At 46.1% G+C, this 20,634-nt stretch overlaps 1 protein-coding gene across 1 annotated transcript in view; it reads left to right on the forward strand.

The window, feature by feature from the left end:
• The first annotated feature begins 477 nt into the window (after positions 1-477).
• The window catches only part of pid1 (phosphotyrosine interaction domain containing 1), a 137,629-nt gene continuing 117,472 nt past the window's right edge, over positions 478-20,634 (forward strand). Inside the window, exon 1 of the mRNA XM_060833994.1 lies at positions 478-846. Coding sequence (XP_060689977.1) covers positions 817-846 — 30 coding nt within the window. The 5' untranslated portion in view covers positions 478-816. The remainder of the gene's footprint in view (positions 847-20,634) is intronic.

Consider the following 20,634-nt stretch of genomic DNA (forward strand, 5'->3'; position numbering starts at 1 on the left):
GTGTGTGTGTGGAGGGTGTTGTTTGAGGGTGGGTGTGTGTGGGGGGGGTGTTTGAGGGTGGGGGTGTGGGGGTTTTATGAGGTTGGGGGAGTGTGTGGAGGGTTGTTTGAGGATGGTGGTGTGCGTAGGGGGAGTGTTTGAGGGTGGAGTGTGTGTGTGGGTGTGTTTGAGGGTGTGTATGTGTGTGGGTGTGTTTGAGGGTGTGTATGTGTGTGGTGTGTTTGAGAGTGGGGTGTGTGTGGGTGTGTGTGAGGTTGGGGTGTGTGTGGTGTTTGAGAGTGGGGTGTGTGTGGGTGGGGTGTGTGTGGTGTTTGAGGGTGGGGTGTGTGTGTGTGGGTGGTGTTTGAGGGTGGGTGTGTTTGAGGGTGGGGGTGTTTGTGGGTGTATTTAAGGGTGGGTGTGTGTGTGGGTGTGTTTGAGGGTGGGTGTGTGTGGGGGAGTGGTGTTTGAGGGTGGGGGTGTGTTTGAGGGTGGGTGTTCCCCCCTCCACTCCCCTCCCCCGGGGGTGTGCAGCTACAAATGGGAGTGAGGGGCAGGCGCTGAGCCTGTGTGCTCCGCCTGTGTCTGTGTGAGTGTGTGTGTGAGAGAGAGAGAGCCGGGGCAGGAGCGGACACCGCTCACACACACAGACAGACACCAGCCGCTGATCCCGGGACAGGCTGCAGCCCCAAGCGGGGACACACCGCCACCGACACTGAGTCACCGAGAGCGAGAGAGCTCAGGGGGAGTCCTGTTTCCCCCCTCCCTCCCCTGGGCACACCCCCCAGACACACACCCACAGAGAGAGAGAGAGAGAGAGAGGGACAGACAGCGAGAATGTGGCAGCCAGCGAGCGAGAGACTGCAGGTAAGAGCTACTGTGTCTGTCTGTCTGTCTCCTTACCCCCTCCCCAGACAGACTGTGTCCAGACACCCCCTCCCTGTCCCCCACCCTGAATTCAGACAGTTTGTAATCCCCTACTCCAGCACAGAGAGTGGGGGGGTGGGGATTAATCTGTGTGTCTAACCTGTAACCCCTTTGTGTTCCCCTTCGGCCCCCCCCCCCCCCCCCCCAGATACTAACCCTGAGAACAACCCTCTGCTCTTTATTCTGGGAGGGGTACTTTCCACTCCCAGACCCCCCCACCTTTGATGATGACAGTAAAAGACAGTCAGTTACATGGAGAATTTGTCTTTGATCTAACCCACCTCCCCCCCCACACACACCCTCCCTGGGACATGGAGGGGGGGGCGGGTATATTTGCTGATAATATGCTGTTGGGTGGGGTGGGGACGCTGGGTTTATTAAATAGCCAACCTCACCCACTCCCCCTTCATGAATCCCCAGCCATAGGGCACAGTCATGTTAACACTGCCCGAAACACCAGGTTTAAAGATCCCCCAGCCAGTTAGACCCAGATGGTTCCCTCACATTGGGGTCAGTAGCCCCCACCTCCCCAAGGGGATCCTGGGTACAGGAGCTCACCTGCTGTGCCATGCTCTGTGTTCCTTCCCTGTCATAGACAGCCCAGTGGGAGCGAGTGTCCCCTGTTCCCTGGGGAAGCAGCCCCCTCCCTCCCTGCCACTGCCAACTCAGCCTGGGCATGGGGCTTGGGGCACAGAGTATGGGGTCCAGCTCCAAGCCCCTCTGCCTGGGGCTGTCTCAGAACTCTCACTCCGCAGAGCTGGAGAGGCAGTCTCAGCTCCTGGTGATGGGCCAGCATTGTGTGTGAGGGAGGAAGGGCCACGTGTTCAGGAATACCAGGTGTTGGGGTGGGTTTGGGGCGAGAGACCACAAAAGGAGACACCAGCCCGTCTGTGAAGATGGCAAATTTAACAGGGGAGTGGCGACTGGGAGACTCGAGGATATCTGAAGCTGTTCCCTGTCAGAACGATCGTTCTGGTTAACTGTGCTATCCACAGCACAGTCCTTCCACCGAGGATCGCTGCAATTCCTGAGTACTCTGAATGTTCTGGGTGACTGAGTAAATGATGTTTGGAGATGGCGTTAATTGGAGCTAATGAGAACCTTAGCCAATGTCTGAGATGTATGAAAAGAATCACTGAAACGCAGCGTTTTCAAATCAGGAAGCTGAAGACCTAATATGTAGACCATCAAATAAAGGCAAAATACTGTAGGTGTTGGGAAACTGAAAGCACAGAGAAGACTGGACAGCATCTGTACAGAGAGAGAGACAGAGAGAGAGACAGAGAGAGAGAGACAGAGAGAGAGAGACAGAGACAGAGAGAGAGAGACAGAGACAGAGACAGAGAGAGAGAGGGGACAGAGAGAGAGAGGGACAGAGAGACAGAGACAGACACAGAGAGAGAGTGAGACAGAGAGAAAAATGGAGAGAGTTTGTTAACGTTTTGAATCCTGTAGGACTCGCTTTGATAACTGAAGAAGATTTCATCTGAGGAAGAGTCACATCAGACTCAAAACGTTAACTCTGTGTGTGTGTGTGTCTCTCTCTCTCTCTGTCTGTCTGTCTCTCTCTCTCTGTCTCTCTCTCTCACACACCCCCACCCCCCACATGGATGCTGCCAGACTTGCTGAGTCTCTCCATAACTCTCTGTAATTATTAAATACAATCAGTTTGAGCACAGGGAAGGGGAGAGGTGTGAAAGTTGTGGCAATGACCTTTAGAACAAGTGAAGATGTAGTGTGACTGTGTCAGTGGTGGCAGGAGGTGTGGGTACAGAGTGAAAGTTCTGCAAGTGGTGAGCTTCGGTTGGACTCCGTGCCCTGTCATTGTTCCTGACAACGTTTTCCTGCTCTTTTTACCTAACTGTCGTGCAGACTCATTTATTCAGTTTCCACAATACTCTTGTGCTGCCCAATGTTCTGCTGGACTCTCAGACTAATCAAGGAACTGTTCTTGCCCACGCCCAGTTTCTGAACTAAACGCTGCTGATGGACACCACTGTCCAACAGCCCAGAGTTAGTTTGAAGGTGTATGCTGGTGACACCCAGCTGTATCTTACCCCTGCCTTTCTGCATAGCGAAATAGCTAACTGAAAGATTGCTGATTCAAGAACCAATACCAGATGGGTTAAAATTTTCTCCAGTTAAGGATTAGATAGACTGCACCGTTGTCTTTGATCCCTGGTCCAAATTCTCTTTGACCTTGCATGGATCTTCCTGACCCCATTTCTGCACGGTCACTGGGACAGCTGTTTCCAGTCCTGGAGCAGTGGGCTGTTCAAGATTCGAAAGTTCTTCTGGCTGACCTTTCACATTCCAGAAACTAGAGGTCATCTAAAACTCATTTGTCAATGACCTTATTGCACCATACCCTATTCACCTATCACCCCCATGCTGACAGATTGACACCGGCTCCAGGTTAAACCCATCTCAATTTTAAAAACCCCTCCTGATCTCTCAAATCTACAGGATTTCACCCCCTCCTGATCTCTGTAATCTCCAAATTTCACCCCCTCCTGATCTCTGTAAACTGCAGGATTTCATTCTCTCCTGATCTCTGTAATCTCTGGGATCTTGCCCTCTTCTGCTGTCTGTAATCTTTCTCCAAACCCACAAGCCTCTGAGTTCCCCCTGCTCACCTGATTCTGACCTTTTGAGCATCTCTGGTTTTACCTGGGCTCCAGGTCTGTAGTTGCTAAGGCTTTATTCCCTGAAATTGCTTCCTTGCACCTCACCATCTAATTCTCGTTCTTTAAAACACTCATTAAAACCTTCCTCTTTCACCAAGCTCAGATATCACCTCGAGAGGGTTCAGTGTCTAATTTTGTTTTACAATGATATTTTGAGCCATCTTGTAATGCTTTCTTATGTTAAGGAGCTGGTAGAAAAATTAGTTGTGAATATTGTTCAGAGATTTGATAAGGTGCTAGGTAAATATAAAGCTTTTTATTTCCTGTCCAAGACATACTTAAATAACAAAAATGGCAGAAAGCTGCTATATAAAGTGTCTTGGCAGTGTTTGAACACAGAACACAGAAAGCTAACACACTCCATCTGCCACTCCTCAGCCCATTGGCCCATCTGTTCAAGATCCCATTGTAACCTGAGGTAAACTTGAAAAGGTTCAGAAAGGATTTACAAGGATGTTGCCAGGGTTGGAGGATTGAGCTATGGGGTGAGGCTGAACAGGCTGGGGCTGTTTTCCTTAGAGTGTCGGAGGCTGAGGGGTGACCTTATAGAGGTTTACAAGATCATGAGGGGCATGGATAGGATAAATAGACAAAGTCTTTTCCCTGGGGTGGGGGAGTCCAGAACTAGAGGGCACAGGTTTAGGGTGAGAGGGAAAAGATATAAAAGAGACCTAAGGGGCAACTTTTTTATGCAGAGGGTGGTACGTGTGTGGAATGAGCTGCCAGAGGAAGTGGTGGAGGCTGGTACAATTGTAGCATTTAAGAAGCATTTGGATGGGTATATGAATAGGAAGGGTTTGGAGGGATATGGGCCGGGTGCTGGGAGGTGGGACTAGATTGAGTTGGGATATCTGGTCGGCATGGACGGGTTGGACATTTACATTTACCTGCTGTACATGTGAAGTGAAGCAATGCTGGCCCTTATTTCAAAAGTGTTTGGAGTATAAGAGTAGGAAAATCTTACTGCAACTGTACAAAGGGCTGGTGAGACCACATCTGGAATAGAGTGAGCAGTTTGGTCACCTTAAAGGAAAGATGTCATATCATTGGCAGCACCTCAGAGAAGGTTACCAGGATGGTCATTGGGATGGAGGGATTGTCTTATGAGCAAAGGCTAAACGGACTGGGACTATACTGACTGGGGTTTATAAGAATGAGAGGTGATCTTATTGTAACATATCAGATTCTGAAGGAGCTTGACAGGGTCAATGCTGAGAGGATATTACCCCTCATGGCAGAGTCTAGGACCAGAGGGTACAGTCTCAGAACAAAGGGGCAACAGTTTAAGACTGAGATGAGGAGGAGTTTCTTCTCTCAGAGAGTCGTGAATCTTTGGAACTCCTTGCCCCAGAGCGAGCTGTTGGGGGCATCCGTTTAAGGCTGAGATAGATTCTTGATCAGTCGGGGAATCAAGGGTTACAGGGAAATGGCAGGAACTTAGATGTGAGGAATTTTGGATCAGCCACAATCCTATTGAATGATGGAGCAGGCTCAAGGGGCCGAATGGCCTACTTCTGTTCCTGTTTCTGATGGCCTATCTTGGTGGAGCTGCTATGACAATGCTGTCACTTTAAGAAGTTATTCTGTGATGTTTTTATTTGAAATGAGGTTGGAAGGCAGAGGTGCCAAGCTGGTTAGTTAACACCACTTAAGCAGCTTGGGTTGATGTTTGAACAGCCTGAATGGGTGTGGCTTGCTCTCTCCGATCTGGATTTCTGGAGTTTTAGGTTTAGCTTTAAGCAGAAGCCTTTGCAATCTCAACAGAGTTGGAAGCTTCAGTAAATGTCACCTGTCTCAATTATCTCTTTTCCTCCTGGATGGGAGAACTGCATGTAAGAATCTGTGTCTGAATTTGCCTATTTTCATTTGCCAAGAGGTGTGTTTATGGGATGCTATTATATTGGAACAGTTAATTAGTAATAGTTACTATATCTATTATTCTGTTAAGTTTTCCAGTAGAGTTGTTATTCAAAATTCTTCTTTCTTTGGTTGTATATTAATGACAGTGTTTAAATAAATTATGTTTTGCTTCATATTGAGTGGTTTGACCAGTCATATCGCATCTAGAACAGACAATTTACATTTAGCTTTAAATAAGAAAATGTTAGGATCTGGGCTACCTTCTTAAAATATTTTGGGGTGGGTTCTGGTCTGGTCCAAATGCACTGGGCCACTGAGATCTCTCCCAGTCTGTACGTTCTATGTCATTCTATGTAAAGGAAGCTCCAAGATTTTCTTTCATCTATTCAAAGTGAAGATAAATTAGAGGACAAGGTGACCTAAACATTTATAGTTCTCTCGGGGAGATAAATGACCTTTTTTTTATGGCAAGAAGTGGGAACTGTAAATTATCTCCATGCACAGAATTGGAATCTGCAGGTTAATGGTGGACTTTGTTAGATGCCATTGATGCAAATCTTGATTAGAAAAAATGTAAAACTGAGTCCAACACATGTTTACAATCTACTTGGACGACACTACTGACAAAAAAACATGTGAGGTGACCCAGAGAGAAATGAATCTGTATTCTGGGAGTCCTCTGTGTGCGCTTCTGGCCATCAGTTACTGCAGTTCCAAAAACTATAATCAAATGTTACAGGTCATTCTGAACAGTCACGTTGCAAGTACAAAGGATTCAAATCATAAATTAAAGACACAAAAGAAATTAGGTGAATGCAAGAGGTGTTTTGCAATGTCCAATCACACACACAGTTCAGGACCAGGTGACTGCTATATGCCCTCTTGACCATGCGGCAGGAAGGAACATGACTTTATTTTTACGGGATCTATCTGAATTGGAAAGTGTACAGTGTAACCTTGTTAAGGATTGGAATCTATACATAAATTTGCGAAAAGGATGGGAATTATTTGCTTGTTCCAGGCACTACCTCCTCTCTCTGTCCCTCAGACTGGAGGACAGGCTAAGAGTGAATGTGTGAAGGGCGTAGAATGATGGGGACAAGTGGAAAAGTTCCCTACTGAAAAAGTAGCGTTCCTAGATTGCTGTTTTAAGTTAAAATGAAAATGATGTTTGTTTCTGAAACCTCCGATGAGGAAGTGGATTCCTATGCAGATGACTGAACCTTGTTGTAAATGAATAGTCTGTGTATTGTGACTGATGCAAATCGCGATAAAGGCTGTGTACAGTGAACTTGCGCACATGTTTGTAATCTGCTTGGACCATTGAATAACATGAGACATAACAGAACGAAAGTGGCTCAAACATTGGCCTGTCGTTAAATCTGATAGTTTTGCACAGGTCACCAGCTGAAACCTGTTTCAGTCATATTTACAAACTGAGTATAACAAAAGCAGGATTACGGATTAGTTCAAAAACTTATTAAAGTAGTGATAGGTAATAGAAAAAAGGAAAATTGAGTGTTTCGAGAAAGTGTTAGATTTTTATCAATGAGTGGCACTTAGTTTTCTTAGTAATAAAACCGTGTTGATAGCAGGATTAAAGCTGTGTTGCTATCTGAAACGGTTTCCATGGTCCAGCCCTTCTCTCCTTGTAGCAGCGAATGCTGAGGAGTTCCTCTCTGAGGGAGACAGGGGTACCACAGCTTCCAGGGTGTTCACTTCTGCTGGAGTCTGGAACTCGCTGTGTGCCTGCATGTTCCAGCGTGAGTACTATAGGAGCAATCAGTACCGTCACGAAAAAGTTTGCACTCAGAGTCCGGAACAATATTACTCAGTCTCTCACAGGGGATGATTTCCTGGGACATGATGAAGGAATGTTGCAAGAAACATCATGTTGGAGAAAGGCCCAGTTGCAATAAGGGATGTGTCACTACTATTTTGGTCAGTCAATTGTTCTAACTCATGCAACAACTCAGTGGCATGCTTACAATTGCACAGAAATATCCACTGGCAGAATTTCTGTCTGTCCGACATGGAGTCAATTCTGTATCAAGTTGATTCTTAAATCAATGTGAATCAAAGAATGTGGCGCTGGAAAAGCACAGCCGGTCAGGCAGCAACCGAGGAGCAGGAGAGTCAACGTTTCGAGCTCTTGATGAAGGCTTTATGCCTGAAACATCGATTCCCCTGCTCCTCGGATGCTGCCTGACTGGCTGTGCTTTTCCAGCACCACACTCTTCGACTCTGACCTCCAGCATCTGCAGTCCTCACTTTCTCTTCATAAACCAGTACGCCTTGGGATGCTAGGGAATTGTTTCCGTTAAGTGAGGAGACTAGGACCCGTGGACGCAACCTTAGAATTAGAGGGGGTCAATTCAGAACAGAAATGTGGAGACATTTCTTCAGCCAGAGAGTGGTGGGCCTGTGGAATTCATTGCCGCAGAGTGCAGTGGAGGCCGGGACGCTAAATGTCTTCAAGGCAGAGATTGATAAATTCTTGATGTCACAAGGAATTAAGGGCTACGGGGAGAATGCGGGTAAGTGGAGTTGAAATGCCCATTCAGCCTTGATTGTATGGCGGAGTGGACTCGATGGGCCGAATAGCCTTACTTTGACTCCTATGTCTTATGGTCTTATGGAACAGAAGTGTATGGCTGGAACTGAAAGGCAAGGGTTAGGAGTGGAGTCCCAGCTTCTTGAAGCTGACATTCCCAACTTTTGTATTTTTAATGAGATGGATTGCCTGCTCCATACAGAAATGGGTCCATTTATAATTACGCTAACCTTTTGTATTGCTTGTCCATTTTTCTTTGTATAATCATTTGCACTGAGTGCTGGGGAAGTGCAGGAATTCTTAAACAACTGTTGGTGAGTTGCTGTGAAGTTTGCTATACCTCTTCAGTGCAGTATTCCTAATGAGACTCTTTTCCCAAACTTGTGAGCTTTATAGCAAAATATTAGTTTCATAAATAATATTGGCAGCAATTCTTGTTGACCCCTCAGAGTAAATTTTCTTATTTCATGGTGACAATAGGACAAACACAAGGAAAGGTGCTCAGCTGGTCCCAGTATGTTGCAGATTTGGGAACAGTGATGCAGGACAGTTGTCTCATTTCTGTATGGAGCAGGCAATCCATCTCATTAAAAATACAAAAGTTGGGAATGTCAGCTTCAAAGGAGCTAGGACTCCACTCCTAACCCTTGCCTTTCAGTTCCAGCCATACACTTCTGTTCCCAAGGCGTACTGGTTTAAGAGGAGAGAGTGAGCACTGCAGATGCTGGAGGTCACCTGCAGCAATAAAGGATATCGGTAATAAATCTGGGACATAGAGCTGGCACTTACACACTTGGCAAGATCCGCAGTTATTTTTCCCTGTCAAATAGTTCTGCTTGGGTGTTATACTGGCCATTTGTGCACGAGAAAGGTGACTGATGTATTGATCAGTGCAGTCAACAGTTCTATCTCTTTGTCCCACTCTGCAGTATGGTATTTATGACCAATGTTGTTATATTGATGCGTCCCTGGGAAATCTGAACATGACCAGATGTTGACTGCTGAGGTATTGATATACAGGAGCTCCTCAGAAAGGGCTGTAAAGTTGTAAGGAGGAGAGGCAAGGGGAAGCAGTGAATGTGGAACTGTCTGAGAGTTATATATCTATCACATTACCTGGTGTTATTGGTTTGATTTATTCTCCCAGATATTTTAACACACGCACTTCCTTCACCCACATCTATTCTTGAGTACATGGTGTTCAGCCTAGCCATGCCTGGTGTATTCTGTCCTGCAGGGAAAGTTCTCTAACACCAACAGAATATCAATTTTATTTTCCATTCAAACACAGGTTAGGAGAAACATATAAGAACATAAGAACTCGGAGCAGGAGGAGGCCATTCTGGCCGCTCGAGGAGCAGGAGTAGGCCGTTCTGGCCCCTCGAGGAGCAGGAGTAGGCCGTCTGGCCGCTCGAGGAGCAGGAGTAGGCCGTTCTGGCCCCTCGAGGAGCAGGAGTAGGCCGTCTGGCCGCTCGAGGAGCAGGAGTAGGCCGTTCTGGCCCCTCGAGGAGCAGGAGTAGGCCGTCTGGCCGCTCGAGGAGCAGGAGTAGGCCGTTCTGGCCCCTCGAGGAGCAGGAGTAGGCCGTTCTGGCCCCTCGAGGAGCAGGAGTAGGCCGTTCTGGCCCCTCGAGGAGCAGGAGTAGGCCGTTCTGGCCCCTCGAGGAGCAGGAGTAGGCCGTTCTGGCCCCTCGAGGAGCAGGAGTAGGCCGTCTGGCCCCTCGAGCCTGCTCCACCATTCAGTAAGATCATGGCTGATCTTTTCATGGCCTCAGCTCCACTTACTCGCCCTCTCACCCTGACTCTTAATTCCTTTACTGTTCAAAAATCTATTTATCCTTGCCTTAAACACATTCAATGAGGTAGCCTCAACTGCCTCACTGAGGGCAGGGAGTTCCACAGATTCCCAACCCTTCGGTTGTGACACTGATCAGCTCATCGATTCCAGATGTGCCTTAATCTCACATTGTCTGACTTTGGGACCTCAAGCGCCACTTATTATCCCTCATCACGTTTTGATTTTTGGAAAGGTTGACATCTATTGCCTCCATTTCGATCCTTGAAATTGATTTGAAAACTATTCCCCCGTCTGCCCTTCACCATTAAGAGGAAGTCACCATAATCCCACCAGACCATAGGGCCATTACAGAGAGAGAGAGAGAGAGAGAGAGAGAGAGAGGAAACTGGTGGTGGTTTATCCTGATGCTCAGACTCGGGGTGAGGTTGAGAAGGTGCCAACCTTACATGTGGGAATTGAACCCACATTTAGATTTAGATTTTTTAGATTATTTACAGTGTGGAAACAGGCCCTTCGGCCCAGCAAGTCCACACTGACCCGCCGAAGCACAACCCACCCATTCCCCTACATTTACCCCTTTAACTAACACTACGGGCAATTTAGCATGGCCAATTCACCTGACCCGCACATCTTTGGACTGTGGGAGGAAACCGGAGCACCCGGAGGAAACCCACGCAGACACGGGGAGAACGTGCAAACTCCACACAGTCAGTCGCCTGAGGCGGGAATTGAACCCGGGTCTCTGGCGCTCTGGCGCCACCGTGCCGCCCACATTGTTGGCATCACACTGTGTTGCAAACCAGCTGTCCAACCAACTGAACTAACCCACACATTACAGGCTGATCCTATAGCGGCAGAGTCTCTGTCCTCGTTTACCGACACATTCCATACTGTTGTATGATTGGGATTTGCCATCAGGATAATGGATGGATTGATCCATTAAAGTAGATTACGATTTGTCAGTCGCCCTTACTTTCTGGATCTCTGTAAATTCTATTCCCACCTCTTGCTGAATCCAGTTCTGCTCGATCTCTTTGGAAAGAGATCTGCCCCATTGTGAGATCTTGCCCCTGCGTATTGGTTCAGGCTAAAACAATCCATCCCATTTTATCACAATTCCAACTCACAGGTGGCTCGATGGTTAACCCTGCTGGGCAAAGGTGAGGACTGCAGATGCTGGAAACCAGAGTCTAGATTAGAGTAGTGCTGGAAAAGCACAGCAGGTCAGGCAACATCCAAGGAGCAGGAAAATCGATGTTTTGGGCAAAAGCCCTTCATCAGGAATCAAGTTAACTCTGCCCCACAGCTCCAGGGACTGGGGGTTCGATTCTACCCTCAGGTAAATGTGTAGAGTTTGCACATTCTCCCCGTGTGTGCATGGGTTTCCTCCGGGTGCTCCAGTTTCCTCCCACAGTCCAAAGATGTGCAGGTAAGGCTGGATTAGCCAAGGGAAATGCAGGGTTGCAGGGATAGGTTTGGGAGGGGTGGGTCTGGATGGGATGCTTTTCAAAGGATCTGTGAGGACTCAATGGGCCGAATGGTCTGCTTCCACGCTGAAGGGTTCACACAGAGCAATTGAGGATTTTTTTTTTAGAAACATGATTACTTCTGTCCTTCAGTCTGTGTCACTACATCAAACAAAATTACAGGATACTGCATCGCAATTTTCCTCCTCCAATCCAATCCATGCTAGTTGCATTGATCAGGATTTGTGTTGGATCGATAGTCCAGGGCATGGGTACCTGTTTATAGGAACGTCAAACCAGACATTAAATAGCGGGAATATGTTTGCACTTCTTGTTTACAATGCAAACTGGTTTTTACAAAAAACGTAAAGGAACATGCGTGCCATGTGATTTGAGTCAATAGCAGTCCGTGTACTAACCATGACCTGATAACAAAAAGGCTGGAAGCAATTCCTGATAAAGGGCTTATGCCTGAAACTGCCTGACCGGCTGCTTTTCCAGCGCCGCACAGTCGACTCAGGAAGCAATCTCTCCAAAATATTATTTTCATTTTTTGATTTTTAAAAAAATGTTTTGTCTCCCTTCTCCTGTGGGTCCTGGCCTTTAACAGTGAGGCAGGCAAGTGGGAGATATTCATTCAAGCAACAACTGATTGATGCAGGGAGTGTGTTATTGATCCGTCCTCTGAGCTGAGTCAAAAACTAAGGGGAAAAGCTGCTTTGTCACGTCAAGGCCGAAGGCAGGACAGATGCTTTGGACCTCTCCTGGATCAACCAGTTTCTGCTCGAATAAAAGTCTTCCACTTCCCACAGTAAAATAACGCCATACAAACGGTAATATCTGCTGAGGAAGGGCAGCTTTGAGGCCAGTTCCAGTCTTTGGCCAAAAGTGAAGTGGGCCACTTTTCCCGTGTTCAGCCCAAACATTGCGGAAAGGCGACAGAATTCTCCGGATTGCACGGTTTACCAAAAACCTGTCACCGCTTCCAGCGTTGCTCTGTAGGTCAGCACAGAGCCAGCTGTGAACTAGGCCCTGACCCAGGCAGAAGAGAAAGCCATGCTGGAACAGTGCACTGGATGGCTCTCCTTCCATCCCCTATGATTCGGAAAGCAGCAAATTAAAGCTCCAACTTCCCTCCAGCAAATTCAAAACACTGGCCACTTGAAATACTTTTGAAAGTGTTTTTCCCAGTGATGCCAGCCCACCCATGTTGCAGCAAGATGCTGCAGGTTTCTCAGTTGCATTGAAGATAGGATCATAATCATAGAATCCCTACAGAGAGGAAGCAAGCAGTTTGGCCTAACGAGTCCACATCAGCCCTCCGAAACTCAAACCTCCACCCCTGTATTTCCTGTGGCTAATTCACCTTGTCTGCACATCCTTGGACCCAATTGGGAACTTAGCATGGCCAATTCACCCTGGCCTGCACATCTTTGGGAGGAGACCCACACAGATACAGGAAGAACGTGTAAACTCCACATAGACTGTCACCCGAGGCTGGAATCGAACCTTGGTCCCTGGTGCTGTGAGGTAGCAGTGCTAACCACTGAGCCATTATGCTGCTTCACAGTGTCAGGCTCAAGATTCTGACCAGGGCAAGTCAAAGGCTGCATGATCCAAATAGCTGCCGGTCACATACAGCAGATGGGTTACAGAGCCAAGGATATCTGGTGATCCAACCTCTGGGGTCAGAGGGTTTTCTGAAGAGATCCATTAGCTGGAAAGTACTGGGACTTGTATTTGTCTATTGATAACCTCCAGAATGGCCAAGCAGATCATTGAGTTGTATAAGTATGTTATGGAAAAGTCAGATGGAGTACCTGGTATTGACATTGGCACCAGAAACACACTCAATCTTGTTGAACTTACAAAATGGTGTTTTGTGCTGAAATTGGGAGAGCTGTCCCACACTCCAGCCAAACCCTAGTCTGGTACCGTCATTTTTACAGAATTGTACCTTCCAGCCAATATCCCCGACACCTCCATGTCCTGTCCCAGGAACATCCTTCCTACATCTAGTTTTGTTTGAAATGTATTCGGAATCCCACCTCATTATTCTGAACTCCAGTGAATACAATCCTAACCAACTCACTCTTTCCTCGTGGGCCAGTCCCAGAAATCAGCTGGTAAACCTTCACTGCACTCCCTCTTTAGCAAGGACATCTGTCCTCAGATAAGGAGACCAAAACTGCACACAGTACTCCAGGTGTGGCATCACCAATGCCCTGCATAACTGCAGCAAGATGACCTGCTCTTGTACTCACATCCTCTCACTATGAAGACCCACATACCCTTCACCGTCTGTACTGCCTGCTGCATCTGCTCACTGACTCTCAGTGACGGGTGTACAAGTACATCCCAGGTCTGATTGCACATTCCACTCTCTCAATTCACAGCCATTTGGATAAGAATCTGCCTCCCTGTTTTTGCTACCAAAGTGGGTAGCCTCACATCTATCCACATTATACTGCATCTGCCATTCATTTGTCCATTTAACAGCCAGGACAAAGACTGTGTGCGTTAACAAAAGGGTTTGGGCTCTGTGACTGCCCCACCCACCCTCCCCCCAGCAATATGAGGGTCAGATGTTTCATGATTCTGCCTTAAATTGTTAACTAAAGAAAACTGTTAATGTACAGAAGATCCTTCAAATGTAAAGTTTTCACCCCATGATACGCTCATGTTAATTTTAAATAATATTTCATTCCATTGATTTTGACAGTTAAAGGTTTCCCCATGGAGTTCAAAGAACATCCATGCCTTTCACAAGGAAGTGAAGCAGATGGAGTGATGTGACAATACGGTCACTTTAAAAGCAATTTGGAGGGGCTGGTGTTGGACTGGGGTGGACGAAGTTAAAAATTACACAACACCAGGTTATAGTCCAGCAAGTTTATTTGGAAGCACTAGCTTTTGGAGCGACGCTCCTTCATCAGGTGGTTGTGGAGGAAAAAAACGATGAAAGACTTAACAAACAAACCAGGTCTTTTTCAATATATAATTTCAGTTACATCACACTGCAAACTTTTGCTGTAAATTCTCTGTTTTACGATCTTTTACTCCAAAATCACCTGGTGAAGGAGCGTTGCTCCGAAAGCTAGTGTGTTTCCAATTAAACATGTTGGACTATAACCTAGTGTTGTGTGATTTTTAACCTTGTCACTTTAAAAGGTTATTTTGTCATTTTTCTTTTGGAGAGGTTGTAAAGGCCGAGATGCTGAACTAGCTATTGAAAACAGCTTGAGTAAATAGCTTGAGGGGGTCTTGGGTTATAGAGTCATAGAGATGTACAGCATGAAAATAGATCCTTTGGTCTAACTCGTCCATGCCGACCAGATATCCCAACCCAATCTAGTCCCACCTGCCAGCACCCAGCCCATATCCCTCCAAACCCTTCCTATTCATATACCAATCCAAATGCCTCTTAAATGTTGTAATTGTACCAGCCTCCACCACTTCCTCTGGCAGCTCATTCCATACACATACCACCCTCTGTGTGAAACGTTGCCCCGTAGGTCTCTTTTATATCTTTCCCCTCTCACACTAAACCTATGCTCTCTAGTTCTGGACTCCCCCACCCCAGGGAAAAGACTTTGCCTATTTATCCTATCCATGCCCTTCGTGATTTTGTAAACCTCTATAAGGTCACCCCTCAGCCTCCGATGCTCCAGGGAAAACAGCCCCAGCCTGTTCAGCCTCTCCCTGTAGCTCAAATCCTCCAACCCTGGCAACAACCTTGTAAATCTTTTCTGAACCCTTTCAAGTTTCACAACATCTTTCCGATAGGAAGGAGATCAGAGTTGCACGCAGTAGTCCAACAGTGGCCTAACCAATGTTAACAGCCTGAATGGGGGCGGCCACTCTCAGATCAGAATCTCTGTATTTTCCAGCAGCCAGAAGCGGTTTGGGTCTCAGAGTTGGGAGTTACAATGAATGATTCCGAGCTGCTATCTTCTATGTTGATGTTGTTTCCTCCTGGATTAGAGAACTGCATGTAAGAACCTGTGTGTCTGAAGTTACCTTTTTGCCAAGGGATGTCTATGGGATGTTATTGTATTGGAATGGCTAATTAGTCATAGTTACTGTATCTATTATACAGTTAAGTTCTTCTAAATTGCTCTTTCTTTAATTTGTACTTTAACGACAATTTTAAATAAATTATTTTACTTAATGTTGATTAGTTTGACCACCCTCTTCACATCTACCTTCCAAATAAGAAAAAGTTAGGATCTAGGCTATCTTCCTAAAATATTTTGAGGGAGGTGCTTGTTCTGGTCCATAACCGTGGGAATCTAAAGGAAACCCTACTCCTTTTCATCAAAAGTGAAATAGCCATTTTGGGGATGTAAAGAACACTTATCTCTTTCACAACGAGGTGAAATAGACAATGCTGGTGTGATATCAAACATGGGGATATAATGGCTTAGTGGTATTATTGCTAGACAGTTAATCTAGAGACGCAGGTAATGTTCTGGGGACCCAGGTTCGAATCCCACCATGGCAGCTGGAGGAGTTTGGATTCAATAGTAAAATAAATCTGGAATTATGAGTCTAATGATGACCATGTAACCATTGCCAGGAAAACCCCATCTGGTTCAGTAATATCCTTTAGGGAAGGAAACTGCCATCCTTACCTGGTCTGGCCTCTGTGTGACTCCAGACCCACTGCAATGTGGTTGACTCTTAACTGCTGGATGGGTGATAAATGCTGGTCTCGCCAATAATGGCCACGTGCTGTGAACAAATCATTTAAAAAAAAAGGATTTCTCTACATGATTTGGAGATGCCGGTGTTGGACTGAGGTATACAAAGTTAAAAATCACACAAGGAGAAAGTGAGGACTGCAGATGCTGGAGATCAGAGCTGAAAATGTGTTGCTGGAAAAGCGCAGCAGGTCAAGCAGCATCTAAGGAGCAGGAGAATCGACGTTTTGGGACATGAGTCCTTCTTCAGTGCTTCATTTGAGGGCTCACTGATGATGTTACCGAGTATGGTGATGAAACGTCTGAAAATTAACCTTCAAACATGATTTGGATCCTGAGGAAGGGCTCATGCCCGAAATATCGATTCTCCTGCTCCTTGGATGCTGCCTGACCTGCTGCGCTTTTCCAACAACACATTTTCAGCTAAAAATCACACAATACCAGGTTATAGCCCAACAGGTTTAATTGGAAGCACACTAGCTTTCGGAGTGTCAATCACCCGATGAAGGAGCGACGCTCTGAAAGCTAGTGTGCTTCCAATTAAACCTGTTGGACTATAACCTGGTGCTGTGTGATTCCTCTACAGATTGCCACCTGACTGTTTATTGTTCTACATCCAGACCAATTTGAAGAATAGTGCAGATTTATTTTAGAAAAATGCCACACTGATTTTACTGGTCGATAACGATGTATCTCTGATTGAAGAAGATCATGAATCACTAAAGACAGGGAAGGGTCATCTGCTTCCCATCCTTATCACTGGGATAAATATCATCAGGGCTAGACAGGAGAGGCCTCCAACTACCAGTGTTCCAGGAAATAACAAGATCATTTCTGAAATAATTACAAGTAGCATGTGGAGAGACCCTGCATTGGAAATACTTTCATAGAGAGTCCTTTAGAAAATTACTATCTCCCTTAAAGTGACACGAACCCCATGTAGCAAAAGTCTAATCCATGAATGTCACAGAAACCAAGAAAATAGTAATGCATGTGGTTCACACAGAGGGTGGTACGTGTATGGAATGAGCTGCTAGAGGAAGTGGTGGAGGCTGGTACAATTACAGCATTTAAAAGGCATCTGGATGGGTATATGAATAGGAAGGGTTTGGAGGGATATGGGCCAGGTGCTGGTAAATGGGACTAGATTAGGTTAGGATACCTGGTCGGCATGGACGGGTTGGATCGAAGGGTCTGTTTCTGTGTTGTGCATCTCTATGACCCCATGACTATGACTCTAATATGAGTAGGCCATTCAGCCCTTTGAGTCTGTACCACCATTCAATATGATCATGGCTGATTGTCCAATTCGGTACCCCAGGCCCAGTTTCTCCTGTACCCTTTCATCCCTTTAGACCCAAAAACTATATCTCACTCCTTCTTGAAAACATTTAATGTGTTGGCATCAATCACTGTCTGTGACAGAGAATTCCACAGGCTCCTGAGTCTCTGAGTGAAGAAATGTCTCCTCATCTCAATCTGAAATAGCCGCCTGTGCATCCTGAGACAGGACCCTTGGTTCTGGAATCAGTGGTCATTGGGAACATCCTGCATTGTTTCAGCTGCTTTCATACTGTCAACAGAAAATGGTGAATTTGGTACAGAACACAATTCCAAATTGTGACAATATCAAGGCTGTATGTAATGGAAGTATATTCCGTAATTACCAACTCATGGTTACTCCTGAACCAAAACCTTTGTCGATGACAATCCCTTTTATTTCTTGTATAGCCTACTCCTTTTTGTTGGCTTCTAAATAAAAATTGATGTAACTGTGCAGCATTCTCAAACATCTGAGTTTTAGCAGGTTAGCTCACAGCTAAGTCTATGCCTTGAAAAGCTCCTCAGAGGAGCTTTACGAGGATGTGGCTCGGACTCAATGGTCTGAGCTATCATCAGAGCTTGGACAAACTAGGACATTTGCCTTTAAAGCATAGGAGACTGAGGGGGGGGGGGTCCTTTATAGAGCTGTATAAGATAGTGAATTTTGAGAGGATTTGTAGCTCAAGTTGAGGTTCTGGATGTAAGTTTGCTCACTGAGCTGGAAGGTTAATTTTCAAACATTTCGTCACCATACTCGATAACATCATCAGTGAGCCTTCAGATGAAACACTGGTGGTGTAGCCCGCTTTATTTTTATATGTTTCAGTTTCCTCGGGTTGATGATGTCATTTCCTGTGGTGACATCAATACCTATGGTGATGTCACTTCCGGTTCTTTTTCTCAGGTGGAGGTAAATGGGATCCATTTCAATCAATACTTTGCAAGGACTGTAACAAACACTACATTGGACAAAGAGGCAGAAAACTAGCCACCAGGATACATGAACATCAGCTAGCCACAAAATGACATGACCCTCTCTCACTAGTATCCTTACATACAGACAAGGAAGGACACCAGTTGGACTGGGACAACACATCCATCCGAGCACAAGCCTAATTGACACATGCATGAGAATTCCTAAAAGCATGGGATTCCAACCGGAACTCTATCAACTAACACATTGACTTGGATCCCATTTACCACTCCCTGAGAAAAAGAACAGGAAATGACATCACCACAGGAAATAATGTCACCATAGGAAATGACATCACCAACCCAAGGAAACTCAAACATATAAATAGAAAGTGGGTTGCACCACTAGTGCTTCATTCAGAGGCTCAGTGATGATGTTAGCGAGTATGGTGACGAAATGTCTGAAAAAGAACTATCCAGCTCAGTGAGCAAACCTGCATCCAGGTGTATAAGATCATGAGAGGCATGGAAAGAGTGAATGCACTCAGTCTGTTTCCCAGGGTTGGGGACCGGTGGGCATCAGTTTAAGGTTAGAGGGGAAAGAATAAAAGGGAACCTGAGGGGCAACGTTTTTACACTGACAGTGGTATGCATAAGAAATGAGCTGCCAATGGAAGAGGTTGAGGGGGGTACATTAACAACATTAAAAAGGCATTTGGACGAACACATGGATAAGAAAGGATTAGAGGGACATGGACCAAGTGCAGGGGAATGGGGTCAGGGTGGATGGACAATTTTGGGCAGCATGTACCAGTTTGGGTCAAAGGGCCCGTCTCTGTGCTGTAGGACTCTGACTGTAAGAGATATTGCAACTCAACTAGTGGGCGGCAGGGTGGCACAGTGGTTAGCACTGCTGCCTCACAGCGCCAGAGACCCGTGTTCAATTCCCGACTCAGGCGACTGACTGTGTGGAGTTTGCACGTTCTCCCTGTGTCTGCGTGGGTTTCCTCCCACAGTCACAAAGATATGCGGGTCAGGTGAATTGGCCATGCTAAATTGCCCCTAGTGTTAGGTAAGGGGTAAATGTAGGGGTATGGGTGGGTTGCGCTTTGGCTGGTCGGTGTGGACTTGTTGGGCCGAAGGGCCTGTTTCCACACTGCGAGTAATCTAATCTAAAAACTTGCAGACAGACTAAAAGGGTGCAACTGCTGCTAGGGAATACGACAATGGTTGAAAGAAAAGCCGAAATGTTTTGTTTATTATAGGATGTTTGTATTCTATAATCAATGAGGTCTCCAGCCCATCACATCTGTACCAGTCCAGACCAGTTACCTGGCACTCTATTCCCATTTCCCAGCTCTGGGCCCATAGCCTTGTATGCTTTGGCAATGTAAGTGCACATCTGAATATTTCTTCAATGTTATGGGGATCTCTGCCCTTAAGGGCAATGAGTTCCAGGTTGGTCGCAGTGGAAAAGCTTTTCCTCCCATCTCCACCAAATCTCCTGCCCCTTCCCTTCAATCTGTGGTCCCCCGTGGTCACTCCACCTTGGGCAAAGTCACTCCTCTGCCCCTTACAGTTTTATCCATCTCTATCACGTTCCCATCAGCCTCCTCTGCTCTAAGGAAAACAACCCCAGCCTGTACAATATCTCTGCACCCCAGTAAATCTCCTGTCCAGTGCTATCATGTCCCAGCACCAGACCAGTGAGGGACATTGAGTGTAACCTTTGGGGCACAGATAGGAGCTATACATATGCAGAGGAGTACTTGGAGGAGACTTCATAAAATATCGACATGCAAACAAATAAATTACATAAATCATGGTTCACTGATCACAATCAATAATACCTTCTGTCACTGATCTGGTACTCTGCCTTTCTCATGTGCGTAATAAACTCACATCTGAACTGGTAATAACAGAGAGACAGCAGACCTCTGATGGAACTGCTTGAAGTATTTACATATCTCAGTAATCTGGTTTAAGAAATCAGAATTTCGGAATAATTTCCTTCAGGGCATTTGATTTCCCAACATTCCAGAAAGGTCAGTACAAGATTCATGAGTTTGCAGAATTCTCTCCAATAGCCTCTACAGAACTCATCTGTAATTAGGAAACAATATGTTCATCCAGGGGCAGGGTGGTTACTTTCATAATTTAAAAAGAAACCTTTAAACAGGTAAATGGTAGATAAAGTGCTTGAGAAGGTGTATGGCATGGTGGCTCAGTGGTTAGCACTACAGCCTCACAGCACCAGGGTCCTAGGTTCAGTTCCAGCCTTGGGTAACTGTGCAAACCCCACACAGACATTCTACTTGTGTCTGTATGGGTTTCCTCCCACAGTCCAACAATGTGCAGGTGAATTGGCTGTGCTAAATTGCCTGTAGTTTTAGGGGTAGGGAATCTAATCTAATCCTATGGGAGACTT

This window comes from Hemiscyllium ocellatum, chromosome 13 (genome assembly GCF_020745735.1).
Source record: "Hemiscyllium ocellatum isolate sHemOce1 chromosome 13, sHemOce1.pat.X.cur, whole genome shotgun sequence".
In the NCBI taxonomy this organism is placed as follows: Eukaryota; Metazoa; Chordata; class Chondrichthyes; order Orectolobiformes; family Hemiscylliidae; genus Hemiscyllium; species Hemiscyllium ocellatum.